This window comes from Cryptomeria japonica, unplaced genomic scaffold (assembly GCF_030272615.1).
Source record: "Cryptomeria japonica unplaced genomic scaffold, Sugi_1.0 HiC_scaffold_502, whole genome shotgun sequence".
NCBI classification, from domain to species: Eukaryota; Viridiplantae; Streptophyta; class Pinopsida; order Cupressales; family Cupressaceae; genus Cryptomeria; species Cryptomeria japonica.
In genome coordinates, this window is record NW_026729318.1 from 27,513 (window position 1) to 49,627 (window position 22,115).

General features: G+C 34.5%; 1 protein-coding gene and 1 non-coding gene across 2 annotated transcripts; one reads left to right on the forward strand and one right to left on the reverse strand.

Annotated features, from left to right (window-relative positions):
• Nucleotides 1-8,099: 8,099 nt before the first annotated feature.
• Nucleotides 8,100-10,535, reverse strand: LOC131057462 (G-type lectin S-receptor-like serine/threonine-protein kinase At2g19130). Its single transcript, XM_057991645.2, has one exon. It carries the CDS (start codon nucleotides 10,533-10,535, stop codon nucleotides 8,100-8,102), a length of 2,436 nt encoding a protein of 811 aa, XP_057847628.2.
• Nucleotides 10,536-19,729: 9,194 nt separating this feature from the next.
• TRNAV-AAC (transfer RNA valine (anticodon AAC)) lies at nucleotides 19,730-19,801 on the forward strand. The gene has a single exon. It is a non-coding gene; the product is annotated as a tRNA-Val (tRNA).
• Nucleotides 19,802-22,115: the final 2,314 nt, after the last annotated feature.

Consider the following 22,115-nt stretch of genomic DNA (forward strand, 5'->3'; position numbering starts at 1 on the left):
TTTTGGTCTTTTCTCCTTTTTAAAGTAATGCACGCGTTCATCAAAATTCCGATGAACATGGGCACTTTTTCAAAAAAACCCTAATGTCATTGGGTTATCATCGGAATTCCGATGAACACGGGCATTTAAAAAAAAAAAAATCAAATTTTCACACAATGCTCCTTGTCCGTCAGAAACCTCCATTAGAATTTGACCCCAAATGTATTAGTGAGTGCAGAAATGGGTGAGTGGGGGAGAGGAGGGTGTGTTGGGGGAAAAGCAGAGGCTAAGGCCGAATTAAGGATGTTATAGGTTCTGCTCTAGAAAATCGAGATAGAGAAGGTAAGTTTCAGATCCTCCCACATTCTCAATTGGCCATTCTCCAATATCTGATCAAAATATTTAATTCCCATATTATGCCATTTTAGAGTAGAGCAGCCTTGAAGAGTTGCTAATGGTTTCCCATTATGAAATAGATTCCACCATATATATCTGTCACTGGCAATATGTCCTTGTCTAATTCCATTTACATTATAGTGTACCAATTGTTTCACCTACTCCCAAGCTTTCCATAGGGACTTAGAGACCCTAGAACCAACTAGGGACACCTCTATCTATCTAAGAAGAAGGTCAATCATGGGGAGATCCTTCCATTTCTTAGCTTTCTTAGGGATTGAGGATGAAATATTGTTTCTTATTAGGATTTTCCATGGCTCATCTCCATCCATGGCCCAAAATATAACATTTTACGTAAGAACAAATATTATCAATCATTTTTTGCTAGTGAAAAGCTCAAATATTGATGCTTGAACCGCCTACTTACACCAAAAATATTGCATTACTTCACAACTACTAAAATCAGGTCACTTTTTGAGTTAGATATTATATCTTGAAAATTTATGACCAATTGAAATAAAATATGCCTAATATATATATTTCTTCTTATGAAATGTACATCACCTTAAGTGGCCATTCAAATTCTTGAATTTTACTAAATTTCTCATTGTGCCCTACATATTTTGCATCTAAAACTACCTTAGTTTCTTTGTTAAAACCATAAAAAATTACCTCTAGATCATACATCCCATCCAATGTAGTATTGAGAATACTTATATTCAAATTCATTATTTGTGCTAATGGGGTTCACCTAGTTTACTTAACACTTCACCTAGTTGGTGTTGCTCAGTTTCACCAACTCACTAGGCCTAGTTGCTCTCTAGACCTCCAAGTCCTTCTCAGTCTCTTCTAGGGCTTGAATCTTGACCATTCCAAGGTGTTTGCTTCAAGTGTTTTGGCTAGGAACCCTACCAATTCACAGTGCTTCCCATGTGCTCAATTATGGCTTCTTGGCTTCAACTTGTCAAATTGACATCCTACTATCATGAGTTGATGCAGAGGTGTGGAGGTGTCTTCTAGTATGTTTTTAATGCATTTAGGGTCCATTTGAGGTTTGCAACCATTTTTTTTCTTACCAATTTCAATATCTTGCCTAGAAAAGGGCTACAAGGAATGAGCCCCAATTAGGCCTCCAAAATCTGATTTTTTAGGGCTTGAGTGAAAACGGTCCAAAATACCCCCTAACAAGTGTGGAATTCATGGGGCAACCATTTTACATAAAACTGCTATGTACAAGCCAAAACTAGTTGTTTGCAAACAAAAACAAGAAAATACAAATGAAAACAATCTACAAAGCTTGAAATGGAACTAAAACCTTTGTAACATACTAAAGAAACTCAATCCATTTTTGGATAAGTGAATTCAATCCATTTCATTTGAAAAATGAGAAAAAACAAGCCAAAATGCTGTCAACTAGTCTAAAAATGAGTGGTTTCAGATTGTTGGACTTACAAAACACATTATCCAACCTTGGTAACCATGAAAGAGAGGGTACTTATAGTATTTCCCATGTGTGGAGTCATCCTAGGGAGTTTGACAATCCCTAACTCCATCGCTAACCAATTTAGGACAAAAATTGTCATGACAACTTTCAAAAGTTGTCATGCAACTTTTTGCAACTTTGCACTTTTTCACTTTTTGGTCTCCTCAACCTATAAGACCTATTATAAGTCATCACACATGACTTTTCAAACATTCCTAAGATTAATTTAACCCTCCCTAATGCTTATACTAAGTTTTGACACTTTTGACCATCAAGAAGGTCAACTACCTACTCAAACCCACTATTTACACAAAAATGCAAACCTTAGAAGAATGAACTCAACCTAGGCCTACATTGACTCAAAACACTAACTCTTGGACCCTCCTGGAGTCCTTATTCACTACTGACGTGGCTAGGGTTAGTACAAGCCAAAATTGAGAAAGCTAAATAGTCTAAGTCCCAGGTGCTCCTACACCATGTGCATATTAGGATACAAGATTAGGGCCTATGTTTCCAAATTATGCTTGACCTTGTTAATTCTTGATGCCAAGTATCACCTTCTTCTCAATAGAATCAATTAGCCTAAGCTTATCTCTTAATTACTTGTCGAGATTTTCAATGTAGGATACCACCTCCTTAAGAGTGTTCATCATCTCATTGGTTGACATCATTTGTGTAGGTTTGTCAAGATCAAACCTAGATACCTTGGTAATTTGTCTTATTTTTGAAGTTCTTGGCATCAACTTGTCCTTTATTCCTTTGATGTTATTAGAGTCCAATTCATCTCTAGCTAAGTAATATTTTTAATCTGCATATACTTTTTATGTATCATCTACTTTGGTATTTATTTTCTATAATGAGTAGTTAACCATGTCTATCACCACCTTACCTACACTCTACATTGATGGAAATGCTTCTACTAAGCTTGAAGGGCTTGAGATGGTAGGCATGGGTTTACTTGTTGATTCTAACTCTATAGAATTCAATTGATTATTTTCAATCTTCATCTACTTATATATTTTTCTTAAGCTCATCATGGTCTTAATGTAATTTGATGATTGTGGCCTCACTAAATAGAGAAATGTTTACCACCAATGATGTAGCTTGTAGAGAAATGATTTCACACCCCTTTATTATTACATCTCCCCTTATCTCCTCAACACTAGGGACAATATTTTGTTTATTAGTATTTGGAGCTAGGGATCAAATTGCCAATATTTTAAAACTATGATAAAACCCTAAACCTAATAAAGCTTCCTCTTCTTGTCTCTCACTAGTACTATATACCTATTTATTCTACTTCTTAAATAAAAATAAATAAATACAATAGTAATATCCCAATTGGGAAGAAATAGTAATCTACTCTCCTACACCATTGTTCTCCCTTTCTCGAGAGTTATATTATTAGTTTAAAAATCATTTTTTGGCAGTACGTATTTTGTCACTGCTTGCTACTAAGATGGATTAGTGTTTTTTATTTCCTCAAAAAAAATCTTTGATATTCGTCTCTTTTTAACCTCATCACAAAGTCTCAAAACTCTTGGTTCTTTAAGAATCATCATCATCCAAAAATTGATGAAATACGAAAGGTATTACATTATTTGTCTTATCTGTGGAAACCTTAAGGTTTACATCTCTCCTCCTTGTAGGAAAATTCGTCACACTTATCCTCTAAGTTGAATATTTAGACTTTAAAGTCTATGTTCCGACAACCTCTTTTTCCATATCCTCCACATCATTGATCTCAATGGTTTTCCCTTTCTCTTATGGATCAACGACCATTTTCCTTTAATAAGTACAATAAAAAGGATCTAGGCATGGTTTTCTATGATAAGGTAGCTTAATTTTTAGAATTGCATATAAGTTTCATATTTTCATGTTACAGCAGTCAAATCCTTGTATCACATTCTTTGAATGGTTTGTACGAAAGTGATTTAATTTCACAACCTTTGTTCTTGCATCTTTATATTTATCAATAAATAAATCACAACTCATGTCCAATGGAGACATCCTAAACTAAAAAACTAATAATAGAAACAAAATTTTGTAGGAAGACCCAAATTAATCTATCATAAGTATTGGACATATCAACTATGATAAAAGTAGATTTATCCCTTGAAAAAACCAAAAGAGTTAATAGATTTCAAAGAAATAACAATACCATCAAGAAATTGAGTTCCATTAAGAAATACCCTTACTTTTTTACGATGAAATAAATTAGAAATTTTTTCATTTGATCATCAATGATCTTGGTAGTAATTTTTCTTTTTGAGTTGTAGAGAGAAATAGGGCATAAATGATTAAAGGATCTAGCTCAAGCCTTCTTAGGAATCAAGGTGATAAATATAGATTTAAATTCTCCATGCATCTATTTATTATTCTAGGACTCAATTACAACCTAAAGGATATTATCCTTCATATTATCATATAATTATTAGAAGATTTCAATGATTAAGCCATTAGGATCATGATCCATGCCTTTCTTCTTATATAAGACAACCTTCTCCAATTCATAAAGAGTGATAGGCTCCATAAGCATAACATTACTTTTTGTAAAAACAATGAAAGAGACGCAATATAAAATTGCTTGTTCCTTCTCTATAAAATATGGCCACTTTATGTAAATAAGGAACATAAATTATGGATAGCATCCATATTCATATAATCAATTGAAGACAACTTAACTCTCTCGAAAGGGATGATAGATGGAATAACATTCATTGTGTCTCTTATCTTTAATGAATTTGTAAGAGATGGGAGTATTTGTTAAAATTTGCATTACATCTATACTATATACAGTGAAATACTAGTTTTGATTACCAAGTGTTACATAACTACAAAAAAGTGCCACCTAGGGTGCACTAGAAGGGCACAAATACTAAAAAAATAGATCCAAAAAATTAAAGATTGACGAAAACCACTCACAAACTAAATTAGAGACAAAGGTAACAACACAAAAAACAACAAAACTAGTGAAACTAACCAACTGCCAAAGGCACAAAGGGATGGGCTATTAGGTAGTGGCATTACCTTCTTGCCAATCTTTACATAAACTAAGGACTATATTAGAGAAGTAAAAAATTTTGTTAGGATATTTAGAAAAATTAGATGTACCAAAATCTAGTGCGTCCTTAATCATGGAATCAAGGGGATCCCTCGGTGTAGAATGAGACAAAAAATGTTTCTTGTGTTTGGCTCTCCTCTAATCAATTTCATCCTATATACCTTTGAGAGAAGTTGAGTTTTTCACCATCATTTCTTGGCTTTTTTATCCATTTACTCAAATTTTCCAATCAAGATCTCCCGGTTCTCTTCCAGTTCCAGAAGAATTTTATTGTCATTTTTTTATGTCACCTTCTTAGAGAGATCTTTTAATCTCCCCTCAACTTTCTCCCATTTCTCCATCTTCTTGGTGATATCAGTTGTTGTTTCCCAAACACATTCATCCTTATCCATAACCTATTTATCCACTCTCATCCTTGCCTTAGCCAACACTTTCACCCTACTGATTTTTTTAATTGCCACATCGAACTATGAGAGGAGCCACTTAATAACCATTTCTTATCTCTCCACATTCTCCTCCAGTTTAAAAATTGATGCCTAAACATTTATGGGAGAGTTCTTAGGGTCAAAGGTCTCTTGATTAGGGGGAAAGGGGGCCACCTTGTCGAACAAGTAGGAGACCACTTAGATTCTAAATCAGAATAAGAATCATATTCCTCAACCCCTAAGTCATCTTCACTACACTACAACACCTCCAATTATTTGGGGGGTGAATTAGAAGAGGAATCTTGCTTCACATCTCTGCTAGGGTTTAAAATAGGTGGGGACAAGTTTGGGCATAGAGGAAGAACCAATAACTAAGGTACTTTTATCCACACGGGCCCTAGAGACCTCAATCACTAGATTTAGGTCTGGCAGGGGATTAAGGAGATTAGAAACAGATGCACCCAAAGGGGTTAAAGAAAGATGAAAATTATATAGCCTAAGGATCGAATCCTCATATAGGGGCAATAAATTATTTGACTTGGCTCTAGAAACGAATTGGGATAAGGATGAATAGAAGCAGGAAGAAAAGTTCACGCGGATTCCATACCTCAAGTGATTTAACATGGGGAAGGTTCGAGTGTGAACTATTTTAAAACAAGCATCAAGGGTGAATAATTTCATTTAAGAGAGTCCACATCCTTCCATTTTTCAGGGAGTTCTTCTCTATTGTATCCACTTTGCAACTTCAAAACTCCTTCACCCTTCTTGAAGAATCACTTCAATTCTTTCGTATATGATCTCGTCAACATCTTAGGAAATGTAATACCATCTTAAGGGAGTCCAGTATTGATCGTAATCAACTCTAATGTGAATTTGAAGGTAACCTTGCAAATTTTCACCCCCCCTTATGCTAGGGCTCTGCAAAGTCTTTTGAAAGCTCCAAGTCAAAACCCTCCATGCCCTCCACATAACTCTCTAAATTCCCCTTGATCACTTTCTACCATAGCTTTGGTTTGCACTTGAATTCTTCATAGTTATCAGATTCAACTTTGATTAATTGTCGTCCCCTACAATTTCACCACCCTGAGCTTTCTAAAAGAAACTAGGTGGGTGAAACAAAAACTAGTAGTTTGGGTACCATAGCACTTATGAGGAGAAATGACACTTCTTTTTGAAAAGAACATGTGCCAATCTAGGGGAAAATGACTAGACAAAAGGGCAGCTAGGATAGAAAGGCAATTTTTGAATTATACCCCATCATTATACTTCATGTCCTCCTAGATTGCTACACAAACCAAATCTAGAATATTATAGGAACTAGTCCAAATTTTTAAATTCTTGGAAAATGGACCTAAAGAAGCCAGCATGTTTGCAACTTTGTTTCCCTCCCTCGTCATGTGATTGAGGCCAATGTGGCTAATGCCTCAAATAAGGGACTTACACATGTCCAACAAGCCTTAACATTTCCAATCTAGAGCAAATTAAGATTTTAGGAAAAGGATTGTGTTTCTCGAGTCACCTTCTATTCAAATTTGATTTTAATTTTTTTCATTAATGATGATCAAACCATAATAAATGGTAGCTACCTCTGCAAAGCTCGAGGTTTGCATTCCCAAGTTGGTCATGTAAGCCAACACGACATTGCCTCTGTGGTCATAGACAACACCACCCATAGTGAAATACTAGTTATACATTAGAAATAAAGTTACATTAATGACTTGTTAGTAGTCATACATTATTGTTAGTATATAGTTAGATGTTATTTTGGGAGTTATTTTGATAGATTAGTTTGGGTAGTTTGAGATGTTCTACATGGGAATACAATGGTTCATAAAAATGTGTATCAAACTATGTAATAATATTGAAAATGAATGTAACCATACCAAATATTATAGAATTTTTTTCTTTCTATGTAGTAATGATTTTATTTATATGTAATCTACTTGCCATTTCAATGATTTTTTGTTCTTTCTTTTAAAACCTTATACTCTTGATTTTTGCTCCCATAAATTTTCTCACAAAATCATTACATTTAAATCTTATATTGATAAATTTAAATGTTTTAAATATCTATATTTTACATTGTAAAAATAAAATATTTTTATTTAATATTAAAATAAAATTTTAAAAATATTAGAGGAAGCGTACCTGTAGCCATTATTGCCAGTACATCTACTTTGATGTTTTCTTCTTTTGTTGTCTTTGTATGTGACTTAACTGCTTATAACTATTGTTCTGGTTTTTGGGTAGTAATGATGCATGCTTTGGGATCCACTATTCATGCAAGGGTTAGAAAGTACACATTTCAAAGTGTCAATTGATACTTACTTAAAGATGTTCCTATAACTGTGCAATTAAAATTGTCAATACTTATGCACAAATGACCTAGTAGTTGTGCACAAATGCCCCAATAGTGAGCAACTATTAGATAGTAATTGTTAAATTTATTAACTTGATTTTAGTTATCTTTTTTTTGGTGCCTTTAAAATTAGTAACTGAAATTTGGATGTACAAAAAGTGAATGGTTATTGGAAAATGAAACTGTACTCTTCCCTACATTATAAATTATTTCTTTCATATAAAATCGTCTAGCTAAACACATCACCTAAAATATAGTAACAAAATGATGCATAAAAATATTTATCTTCTTATTTGACATAAAAAGTAGATTTACACATTACTATGATTAAACATAAAACATATTAATTAAAATGACATGTTCACCACAACAGTTTATTACAGGTACATTACTTTAACTAATGCCATTGCCACCGCTATCCGTACTAGTCTGGCTTTGTTCTGCTTGCTCTTCCTCGGGTAGAGACTTCTGAATCTGCAGAGTTCGAGGCTCCAACTTCCCTTCCAGCATCCGCACCACTTGCCCCATGTTTGGTCTCATATACTCATCCTCTTCTATGCATAACAAACCTACAATACTTGCTCTTCTCACCTCTTCAATATCTGCCTCCTCTGCAACACCCTCCTCCACAATATTAATCGTCTTTCCCTGGTTAATCTGAGTTGCAGCCCACACAGGAAAGTAATACTTACTTGAATCTTGTACATTTAACTCCAGATTTCTTCGCCCCGAGATGATTTCGAAGAGCGTCATACCAAAACTGTAGACGTCAACTTTGGGAGTGATGGGAAGACCGGAGATCCACTCTGGAGCCAAGTAACCTCTCGTTCCTCTTGTAGTGGTCAGCACGTGGCTAAAACCTCTACCCACAAGCTTTGCCAAACCAAAATCTGCTATCTTGGGTGACAAATTACTGTCCAGCAGAATGTTTCCTGGTTTAACATCGCTGTGAATGATGCAATCTCTACATTCTTCATGGAGATAAAGTAACCCTCTTGCAGTGCCTAATACTATCTCAAATCGAGTCTTCCAGTCAAGTACCTTCCGTTCAGTTTTTGAGTCACTTGTGAACAGTAAAGAATCCAGAGAGCCGTTCGGCATGAAATCATAAATCAGTAAGCGTCTGGATCCTTCTGCACAAAACCCTCGAAGCCTGACCAGATTTACATGTTGAACGTTTCCAAGGGAACTGATTTCCGCTCGGAATTGCTTCTCATCTTGTGATGAACCCTCCATTTTCTTTACAGCCACAAGCGTACCGTCCGTTAGAGTTCCTTTGAACACTGAGCCAAATCCTCCGCTCCCCAACTTAGAGCTGAAATTCCTAGTTGCAATTTTCAACTCCTTGTAGCTAAACATTCTAAGAAAAGAATTAGAGGAATCTCCATACCTCTCAGTCGATCGTAGCCGATGCTTCCGCCACATTACAATCGAAAATATACCCAAAACAACGGCAAGAGCACCAATGGTACCAAGCATTGCGCCCACAATACGTGTGGTTTTCCCTTCTGAGGAAGATTGCCTATGAAACTTAAGAAGTGCAGAGGCAGCTACTCTAATGGACACATTTGTATTGCTTTGTGATGGAAAACTGTACATGTTTAGCAGATCTCCTGACCAGATTTTGCACGCCCATGAAGGCGGATTGAAAGTAAATGCAGTGCACGAGCAGTTGCGGAGACACGCTTTCTCGCAATCTTTTTTTGTGGGTGCAGGTAATGAGAAAGAGTAATTATCATCAGGCAACATTACGTTCGACTCGAAGAATTGGTCAGTGCTTTCATTTTCTGCATCGCAGCTCAACGGGCTCTGCCTAAAACAGCCACTTGACCACCACTCTCGCGATCTCCAAGACAGATCGTCTTTGGGCTTGAACCTTTCTGCACAGGTGCAGAAGGTAAGATTGTTGGAGTCGCAGGTTCCATAAACTCCACAGAGACCATATACGGCACACTGATCTCTGGGTTTGGACCAGAACATGTTCCATTTGCTGCCCTCAATCAGATTGTATTCTTGAATTGCCCCGGAGTTAACTAGGACGAAACGGGATACCTTAAATATGGGATGAATCGGTGAATAAGTCATATACAAAAATGAGCCAACACGTTCAACGCTGATATTGTAGAACCCTTTGTTTCCCATTTCTGGGATTTCCCGGAAAATTTCGCCATTCCATGTCCCGCTCCGCCAATACTGTACAGAGTTGTTCCATGTTAGCACAAATTGTTTAACCCCGGATGGATCCATGTGGAAGGAGAAAAGCCCAGGAGCGGGATCCAATGAGTTTTTCCAAGAAACTAACTTTTGCTGTCCACCGAACCTCATCCCGGGTAACCAGGTGTCTACAGGATGGTCGAAACTCTCCCAAAGAGGGTCAGATATATTCTCATCAGCCACCATTAAAAAGTTACCCGAGTCTAAAATTACAGCCTTTGAAGCCTTCTTCGACACATTGACCGACCATACAGATCCACCTTTTGCATCAAACAGTCCCAGATGACCTTCTCTTGACAGCTTCAAAATGCCAGGCCTGTCTCTTGCGGGAGTCTCCCTATTAGCCACCCAAACTTTTGTCTTCTCTGGTACTTCGGCATACCAGATGCCAATATACCAGTTATTACTTCCATTTGTGCTAAAGAATCCCAATTCAAACATCCCATTCATTGAGATTATTGTTTGCTTTCCAGTAAGCGAGTCGCCTAAGAAAAGTGTATCTCCCCTACTAGCAACTGACCCATCAATGGTGTGAAATATAATTAGTATTACATGAAAGAAGAGCAGATATCCTAAGAGACCATTTCTTCCCATTTCCATCTTGTAGGTTTCCATCGTTTCTTGAGTTGATGGAGACTATATAGCTCTAAACTGAAGCACAGAAAAATCAAGGAATGACTTCATTGAATAGTAACAGAACAGCAAACAATGTAAGCCTGAAAAGAAAATCGCCAGCAATAATTTAGTACCATTTTTCGTTTAATAAATTTTGTTTAGTCCAAGTTTTAATTGCTTCTTAGTCAGATATAAGAATTTATATTTGAGGAGAATTAGATTACTAAGAGATGGACGGACGCGCACCATTTTATTTACGCGTATTGGACCAGTTAAGGTCGTCTTCTTTGAAGACTTGAAGCAAGTCAAGGTCTATTGAGGAAAAAATATCAGACCTAGAAATTGTGGTTTGAAAACCCAAAACCGAAATTGTTGAAAATGGTTTATTTTACTTTGACATTGGACTATACCTATTGTTGACAATGAGAATGAGGACTCTTCATTCAAAGTCTTGCATAAGAGGTGGTATGGAAATGTTGTTCTCTATTGTACACTTTCATGGCATATTCCATTCAATGCTAGAAGTAATCTTTTCCTCACATATCTAGGAATACGTGCTCGTTTGGTGAAATCCCACGAAAACCACACAACCTGGAGTAGCATACCCATCCATTGTCGTGTCATGGGCATGTTGCATATGGCTGAAGCTATTCTGGCTCCAAAATACACCTTCCATACAGCGTGTTAGCGACAGGCTAGTCAATCGTAGCCGTTAATTGCAAAATCGACGATGTAAAACGCGCGACTAACACGCGTGTTAGTCAATCCATACTGTCGTTTTGGAGCCAGAATAGACGCGTCCGCTACATACCCCTCCATAGTACGATGTACCGTCTATTCACGGACTCAGACCTGACATGACAGAGTTGAAAAGTGACAAAAGTCCTCAGATGCGTACAACGCAAGTAGAGCAATTAAAAAAATATTGTGTCTAAATTCGTTCAAACAATCTTATAAAACCAAATATTTTCAGGTAGAAAATTTCTAGTTTCAAAACAATTCTTTGAGCATTACTATTTAGTAATCTTGGATGACCAAATAAGTTTGTATAGTATATGTTTTTAAGGTACAAAATAAAATCTTTTTTCTTTACAAGTATGTAAGAATAAAAAATAGTAAAAATTGAAAAAAGTTCAGATTATATATGTAGTAAGAATTGTTAAAGTTGAATTTTTCAACATTTTTTATTAAAATTTTAGATCATATCTTATAAAATTAATGTATTTCTATTATTCTTGATATTTTTTAATAAATGATTAGAATTTAATATATTACATTTTAATTTTGATTAGCAATTATTTTTAAGTAATAGTTTCATTAGTAATTATTTCTTATGAATATTTGTATTTATATTAACTATATTATATTGATTTGCACTAATGAAGTTTAGACATACCAAACATAATGCATGAGAAAATTTGTAATTGGATTATTAATATTAATTCACATTTGTAGTTGCACTTCTTTTTTTTTATGTGGGGGAGATATTTTGGTCCATTATGTTAGAATGCAGTAAATAACCTTGAATGCACTTGACCACGTGATGAAAAATAAACTAAATAAATTATAAAAAAATAAATTTGTACTAAGATATTAAATCAATTCAAAGCATAGATAATGAAGCTCAAATAGATAAAAAGGAAATGACAATTAGTAAATAAGGCTATGCAAAGAGGGATGTGGAGTGAAACAAGAAAGATAAAATGAAATAATGGTCTTAGGAAACTAAAATGGTTGAAGAAGATTACTTGATAAAGATGTCAATTATAAAACCTTTACCCAACACATAGAATGTTATATGATTGAAGTGCCATGTAAACATCATGAGTCAAAATAAATTGCTTCATTATCCTTTAAAAAATAAAGGTCACAACATGATGAGCCAACTTTTCACAACAAATGATGTCCCTATCTTAAATCCACGATGCACTCCCTCCAATATATCAAAGAGAGTTAAGTACTCAATAGTAAATACATTAAAGTATAATACAAGTTATAATGATTATCCAAAAAAGTGTTGCCCATGATCCTCCATATAAATATCATCATCACCTACAAATACAATAAGTTAGTTATAAAATTAGTTTTCAAATTAATGACTTGGAACTGATTTAAGTTCAATTCATGATTTCCTTACCATCTCTACTTTGCATTGTGTCGGCTACTGTTATTGTTTGGTTAAGATCAAGATAGAAGGGTAACATACATTCTTGGATGTTATGTTGATCATTTAAAGTTGCAACAACATTCACATTTAACATATCAACATATATACAATTAATTTATAAATTAAAGACTCAAAATTTAAGAAAACTTGTTTCATAATTTCATTACCATTTGTAACTTGCATTGCATCCATTGTTGTTGGTTGCTTAGGATCAACAAAAACAAGTAACATATGTTCCTGATTTTTTTTATCATCCAACACAAGTAACAAAATGCACAATTAACAAATCAACTTAGATAAAATGCTCAAGTGTAAAATTACAATATGTAATTAATCAAAACAATATTTAATTTTTTAATTAAGTGTAACTCTTTGTTGAAGGGTCTGATTAGGGATAGCATTGAGCATTGATGGTTGACCTCCACAACTTGTATCTTGTTTGTTTGATTGGATATAAAAAAAATGGTTAGAAATATGAACTAATTATTTTTTTTTAAATAAGAAAAACATTTAATAGCTAATGCAATACCATCTATAACTTGCATAGTTTCATCTGTCATCACTTTGTTTACATCAATAGAGAAAGGTAATCGACATCGTCGAGTACTATTTTGATCACTCAAACCTACAAAATGACATGTTTAACATAAGAAATAAAAATAAGAAATATTACCGTGTAAATTACTAAAGTACTTTAAAATAAGTGTACTCACGTTGATGCATGATAATGGCTCTTTCTTCTTGTATCGCTAGGCCTGAGCAATTAGTGACCTTTTTTTTAATTTTGCTTTCTATGTCATAAAGAGGGGAATTGAAAATTTTCATGCTCCTCAATTATTTCATTTAAATTTTGAGAAATAGCATTATGTCTGTGATGAGTACAATGTTATTTATGCATTTTACTTGGACTAAACCATGGTGGTATTCATCTCACAGGCATGTTCTTTGAGCCAGGGATTGATTTAAATTTGGAAGATGAACTGAAAGATGCATGGATATCTATTCTAAATCTTTCAACACATTGACTAAAAATTGGTTTTTCATCTTCTCCAATTGGTAAGTTTTGAAGCAATGAAGTCAAATAATCAATGAAATTTTGAAAGTTACCATTGGAAGTATTAGATGACTTCCCACAATTTGTAATAGAAATAACAATGATTAAGTCAAAAAATATATAAAATCTTTTGATATTTCATTACAAAATGGTGATTTTAGAATTTACCAGTTCTTTGAGCTTCACCAATGGCAACCCCATCCACATCTTGATATTCTAAAGGTATAAGACCATCTATAATTGAAACAAAAATTAATTAAGTTTGAGAACCATAAAATAATTTAATATTTACTTATAAAGATCATATTGATATTACCAATGGTGTTGTTTTCATGACTAAAACTCCCTCCAACTTCATTATTATTATCAACCAATAGAGTAACATCTGTAATTTAATAAAATTAATTTATTTAGTTTTAAAAAAATATAAGAATCATAAAAAATACAAATATTAAAATTAAATCTCAAATGACACTTACCAACAACTTGATCTTCCTCATTTGTCTTGTTTCTCTTCAGAATATTTAAAACCTTTAGCACATGTTTGCATGTATTTCCTCTTTTTGCCCACTGACAATCACACACATTAGAATCTACTCTAAATTTCCTAACAAGATACCATTTTGCTGGAATGGTTTGACGTATTATCTTATATATGTTATGAATGAGATAATAGGGATAAAAGTCAGCATCTGTGATTGTTTTTTATCTTTCTAATGTTGTTATGTAATATCTTTCATTTTTTAAATTAGTTATGAACCCAGATAGATGTAAATATCTTTTATTTTGATACAATGACTCTACCCTGTGGGGAAGTGTATGGATAAGCCAATCCATTCTCCTTGTGCATTTCTTAGTGTTGGCATTTGGCATTATAACAGACAAGGGGAGATTGTTGGCATTTCAATAAGGATATTGAGAAGGTTGTTGATGATTATGGATATAACTGATTAAGGATGTTTACTGTCTTAATATTATTATTTTGTCATTGATGTCAAGAAATTGATTTTCTAATTCAGTATGATGTTGCCATATCTTGAGAAGTATGATTTGATGAGTATAAAGATGTCAGTAAAAGAAACAGAAAGAATAAGATGGATAAGGGGAGAAATAAGTTATTCTATGGGCAACTATTACTGAGTTAGACAATGATGAGATCATGATGATTAGATTGTTTTGATATCCTACATATGTTATTGATTGAAAGGTTAATACTATACTATGTTACCGAGAAAAGAACCTAGTCGGTAAACCCTAAGGTTATTGCTATTGGTTAATGAAGGCAGAATGTCTACCGAGTGAATTTTAGTATTTACCAAGTTGCAATCGAGTAATAATAGAATACATTAAATAATTACATGCATTATTTAATGAAGGAAGTTGATGAGCTAGCTATGATTAAATGATTGGTATGCCATGAATGAAGTTTGTTAAAGAATCTATGGCAAAGGAAAATCGGCAGGAAGATCTACAGCTCAAATTGAACCGAAATACCCTAGTACAAGTTCCAAGAAATATATGCAAGTTCCAAGGCAGGGTAAAATGTTTTCAGATCGAAGGATACATTGAACCTAGTCAAAGTTTGAATATCTGATGGCTATGATTGATCATGGAAAATGTGATCAAGGAGATTAAGCGGTTGGCGAACTGTTTATAAATAGGGAACTATTGATAAACAATGTATGCGGGCAAGTGTATGCATAGGGATGCTACATAGTGATTACCGAGCACAGAAGCTTGAAGATTTGTTTTGAATAACAAAGTATAGAGCCCAGCAGATGGACAAGATTAGTTCTATGTCTATATTGTATTGAGAAAATAAGAATCTTCTTTAGCATTTTAGATGTGAAGTTGCGAATAGATTTTTATTACTGTTATTTAGTGAAGTGATAGAAAATCTCTTAACCGAGTGGACTTAATAGTCTTATTTGTAAAACCCTCTAGCAAGGTGACATTCTCATTGAGTGTTTGAAATCCTTTAACAAGGTCACTTCTAACAAGGTGAAGATCCTAACAGATCTGAGGGAAATCCCTTAAGCGGGTCACATCTAGCAATGTGTTTGTAATTTTTAATAGGATTTGCCTTTAACTGAGCATACTCTAGAAGAGTATATTTCTTAGTGGGTCCGAAATCCCACTGTGGTTTTTCCCTACTTGGGTTTCCACGGTAAATCTGGTGTTATGAGTGGTATGATGTTTATATGCTTTTGAGTTTGCATGTTTAGTAGTTTTGGTTACATTACTGAAGTATATGTTATCGAGGTTGAATCTGATGTTTTTATGGCAGATTAAGTTTGTATGATTCACCCCCCCTCTCATCTTATTAGCTTGGCATCTGTACTTACATTAAGTATCAGAACTATCACTTAGAATGGTCACTTAAATAGTGACTCTTTATGTGGAAGTGATATGACTCTATGGATGCATTGGTTTCTTGATTTGCATGAGAAAAGCTTCAAAAAAAAAAAACCACGTCTCTAAACAAAAAATATAATGTCTTAGTATACAGAATATACTACTTGATGTAAATGCATATAAACCATAATGAATATACTGATGATCTTACCTATACGACTCTCATCATGACACCAAGTTTTCTGAAAGTACTCAATAAATTTTTTCTCTTCTTTTAATTCCTCCATGAGATTTTTAATTATATGAGTTGTGATGTTCTCACCATTGGGGTTGATTGTATACATGATCTCATCCAATCTATCAGACATTTTTGTTCCAACATCCTTATTCTTGACATACCTAGATTATAAAATATAATATTAAATTATAATATGTAAGGATGTTTCCATATATTTTAATTAAATATTAACTTACTTATACACATTATTCAACCATGCCCTACACACATGCCAAATACATAAAAGTACCTGACAACAAAAGCATAATCTGCAACTCACACTATAAAGGTTCATAAATTGCATTCTAATCAAATTGATTGTTAAGCTAAAACTAATTTATTTTAATATTAGGAAAAAATTGTTTCTATAAACTGAATATTAAGAAATTACAATCTCATAAATATAAGAGGGAAAAGTTTAAAGGTACTTGAGGAAAATATCCAAAGATGTATAAGAGGGATGCACCGAAGTTGAACAAGTCAAGTTTCTCTACATGGCAGAAAAGGATGAAGCTACACCTATCAGGAGTTGGAGAATATGATGTATATTATCTGGAGAATGATTTCATCACACCAAGCACCTATCCATTGACAATGGAAGAGATAAAAGCAAAGCAAGAACATATCCAAGCAATGATTGAAATAACATTTGTATTGACTGATTCAGAGTTTAATGATCTAGAAGGCTGCAATGATGCAAAGGCAATGTGGGACAAGCTCATATCTGTGTATGGAGGAGATGAACATGTTCAAAGAGAAAAAGTGGATAGTCTAAGAGGACAACTTGAATCTATGAGGATGAATGAAGGTGAGAACATAACTCAGTACAGTACAAGACTAAAGGAGATTGTCAATCAAATCAAAGGAGCAGGGGGAACTATTGAAGAAAAGGATATAACAAGTAAGTTGTTAAGAAACCTTCTACCGGCTTATGCAATCCGAGTCTCTGCAATCAATGAATTGAGGTCTGTACCTAATATGCCAGTTTCTTTAGATGCTACTATTGGTAAGCTACATGCATTTGAGTTAAGTAACTTTGATAACAGTGGGTCATCGGTAAATAAAGTTGAATCTGTATTTAGTTCTTTTCATATTGGTGAATCTGATGATTACAATGATAGAATGAGTAAGTACACTAAACGGGATCGCAGTGGAGCAAGTGAAAGATTTCGCAAGAACATGGAGGAAGTACACAAACTGTATGAGGAAATCAGAAAGCAAGAAGAGTTTGAAGCACTATTAGCCAGAAGGTTACTGAGAGGCAAAGGTAAGTATAAAGTGTTGATTTTCCCAGGTTTTATTGGATGTATTTTAATGTATATATCTGATTCAATCTAATACTTGCATTCTTGGAATTCTATGTGTTCTCAAATTGAATAACATTATACTATATATATTCCTTTGGAGAGGCATGTCCTTGAATAGACATGTCTCTCCTTTAATTATGATAATTTAACCAATATTGTAATGTTTCATCAATCAATTATTAATTTAGAATAGTATAATAGATTAATATTGAATATTAAATTTTATATGATTAATAATAATATAATAATATAACATAATAATATATTATTATTAATCAACATATATTATATGTATTCTAAATGATCATTCGACTCAAGCTACAAATATTAACACTCCCTCTTAGCTAGGGAGGATGATCAGACAAAATGTGTAGTGATCTCCCATGTCAACACTTATGGCCCTCACCATAGATACACAAAACATAATTAACACTCCCTCTTAGCTAGGTAAGATGAATGTAGACAATATATTCAAGCATCATAATTTAATAGATAGTGATCATTTTAGTCATTCATGAGAATCATACCATTTAATCATTTGGTATGTAGTATCACCTAAACACGTGATCTTGAAGTTCATCACATCAATCTTGCGATTGATAGGATATCACCTAAGCATGTGATATTAGTATTGCCTACACGCAATACTTAAGGATAATCATATGAGAAAGATTTAAATTCTCATCTTATCCAAGTTGTGGTATGTACATTAACATTTCATATGAATGTTTTACCACAACACAATCATGGCTTCATCCATGATTCACCAGAGATCCACCATGATAACTGGTTTGGACATTATAAGATCATCACCTTATAATGTCTCCATACAAGTGTTCATTATCTTGAGAGATCGTCACCTCTTAGATATGAACCCAGGGGATAAAATCCAAAAATGTCCTGTCATGACAAAGAAGTTTACACATTAAACATGCAAATACAAATTGCAAAGCAAATTACCTTTCTATCATACCTAAACCTTTTCTGAAGTGATCAACCTTCACTCTGAAAGAGGTTTTTGGTCAGAATATCTGCAGTTTGATCTCCAAGGGAAAACCCCCCTACTCAAGGGAGAAGCACCTAGCATAAAATGTCTTTATATATCAAATATGTCTAGCAATAATGCAAGATACGGGCCCAATATATGTTGCTTCACTCCTTCAAGCAAATTTCACAAGAGCAAATCTAATTGGTTTTCTTTAGAGGATCGATCTTCTCTAACTAATATATAAACTACTCTTCACATAAATTGAATGGATCAGAGATTGAGTTTGCATCTTCTATATATATGAGGGAGGCACCCTTTCACAAGGGGTCGGTCCTCAATGACACCATTTGTCTCTTCACAAGGGTGACCACTACAACATCAACACTCCCTCTTAGCTAGGGAGGAATCCTTGTTAATAATATAGTCATGAAATAACATCCACCATGGCTACTCCTAGAGAGTGGAACATGATTCATCATGGTACTCAACATGATGATATCCATCATGGCTACTCCCATGTATGAGAATGCATATGAAGTATGAACACAAGTGCCCATCATAGAGTTGCTCAACGTGATGTTTTCATCTCATCATGACGTTCACCATGACTACTCCCAAAGGGTGGAACAGGGGCCTTCACCTCAAACTTCTCCCTCACAGAGAAGAGTGTATTAACAAGGGCTTGCTCCTCAAACTTATCTCTCACAGAGAAGAATGCATTAAGCATATTTTCATGATGGTGTGGCTCCCTCTGATACCATGTTGAGACATGGACCAGCTAGGACTTGAATCTAGGACCTTCCATACACTACTGGAGTGCTCTACCACTGAGCTACTAGCCCCTCTTGGACCAGTCCATCGTTAGTCCAGGTGTGGCTTATTTCCAACACCAACACCCCCCCTTAAGCTACACCTCTCGTGTGCTTGGGGCTCCTAGCCTGGACCTGGCTCTGATACCATGTTGAGACATGGACTAGTTAGGACTCGAACCTAGGACCTTCCATGCGTTGCTGGAGTGCTCTACCACTGAGCTACTGGTCCATCTTGGACTAGTAGCTCAGTGGTAGAGCACTCCATCAACGCATGGAAGGTCCTAGGTTCGAGTCCTAGCTGGTCCATGTCTCAACATAAAGGAAAACTACCTTTGAAATGTTTCAATTGTGATAAGATAGGACATATGGCTTCTAACTATCCTGACAAAGATTCTACTGAAAAGAGAGATTACTGAGATGATAGACAGAAAGATAATCATTACAGAGGATACCAAGACTTCAGAAGAAGAGATAGAAAGTCATGCTTAATAGCCGATGAGGAATCCAATGATGATAAATTAGATGAAACTGATACAGAGGAAGTAGTTTATGTGGTTATCAAAGATGGATCAGATGAAGAAAGGTATGAAGAAGAAGCCCTTATATCTCACATAAATACTAATGATTCTTGGATCATAGATAGTGGATGCTCACATCACATGATAGGTGATAAACACAAGTTTGTTATGTTTGAAGACTATGATGGAGGCTATGTAAGATTTGGTAATGATGCACCATGTCTGGTAAGAGGTAAAGGATCCATAACACTTTTTGATAATGCAAGATTCAATGATGCTTATTGGGTTGAAGGTTTGAAATACAATTTGTTGAGTGTGTCACAGCTAAACAATATAGGATACCGAATAGAATTTTAGACAGGAATTGTCAAAGTTTGTGACAAGCATGGAAAGTTAGCTGCTATCGAGACACAAACAAAAGGTAACACATTTCACCTTGACTCAACTCAGAATAAATTTTTGTATGCAAAGATAGATGATACCTGGTTATGGTATAAAAGGTTTTGTCATGTAAATTTTGATAATCTGATCAAAATAAGCAAGAAGCACCGAGTAAGAGGTCTACTGAGTCTTGAAAAACCTGAGAATGCTATGTGTCGAGGATGCCAGATTGGTAAAATGACAAGATAAAGCTTTACAAGTAAGTCTTACACTTCTAAGGGAAATTTAGATCTTGTGCACACTGATCTTTGTGGTCCTATGAAAGTTCAAAGTTATTATGGTGATAAACATTTCATATTATTTGTGGATGATTACTCAAGGATGATGTCAGTAATGATTTTAAAAGAAAAATCAGAAGGTTTTCAAATGTTTAAAAGGTACAAGGCAAGAGGGAAAATGAAACAGGAAGACAACTGAAATGTCTTAGATCAGATAGAGGAGGAGAGTTCACATCTGATGAGTTCAACTTATTCTGCAATGATCATGGTATAAAAAGATAGGTCTCTGCACTGAGAACTCCACAGCAAAATGGAATAGTTGAGAGAAGAAACAGATCTATTGTGGATTGTCCCAGAACCTTGATGATTGAAAAGAAAGTGCCACAAACATTTTGGAGAGAAGCAATAAGCATTGTAGTTTACACCCTGAACCGAGTACAACTAAAGAAAGGTACTTTGAAGACACCATATGAAATCTGGTATGACAAGAAACCTAATGTAAGTGCAAATGTGAAAATTGATGAATTTGCAAAAAGAAATGATGAAGGAAATTCCAAGGAACTAGAAGATTATGATTAATTTGTCTATGTTCAACTGACAAGTCCTACCAAGACAACTGCAGAAGGAAATGAAGAGAATATCCAATTACTGAGTGATGAAGAAGAACATACAGAGCCTACCAAGCCTGTATTAGCCAAATATGTCAGAAGACATGATGCACCAAGTTAGATTATAGGAGATAAGGATGATCTAGTGATGACAAGGAACAAACTGAGACAGAACACATGTCTGATATCTGAATTTGAACTGAGAATAGTGAAAGAGGCATTTAACAGTGAAGATTGGATAAAAGTTATGACAGAAGAGATTGATCAGATCAAGAAGAATGACACATGGACACTGGTCCCAAGACCGAAGGACAAAAATGTAATCGGTACAAAATGGATTTTCAAAAACAAGCTGAATGAAAAAGGAGAGGTCATTTTAAATAAAGCAAGACTAGTTTGCAAAGGTTATGCCCAACAAGAAGGAATTGATTATGGTGAGAGTTTTGCACCTGTAGCAAGACTTGAAGGAGTAAGAACATTGTTGGCATATGCTGCTTACAATAATTTCAAGGTATATCAGATGGATGTCAAATCTGCATTTCTGAATGGTATATTAGAAGAAGAAGTTTTTATTGAACAACTTGAAGGATTTACTGAAGACAATAATAAAGATCAGGTATGTAAATTGAACAAAGCTTTATATGGTCTAAAACAAGCACCTAGAGCATGGTATGAAATATTGCACTCTTCTTATTTGATTAAGATTGTTTTTATAAGAACAAGTGAAAACAACAATATTTACATGAAGAATGAAGAAAATGGAATACTGATCTTAGCCATATTTGTTGATGATATTATATTTTGTGGGAATGACTCTCTATGCAAGAACTTTGGA

What these genes read in the sequence shown, in the direction of transcription:
- LOC131057462 (XM_057991645.2), bottom strand. Translation starts at nt 10,535, where the DNA reads ATGGAAACCTACAAGATGGAAATGGGAAGAAATGGTCTCTTAGGATAT.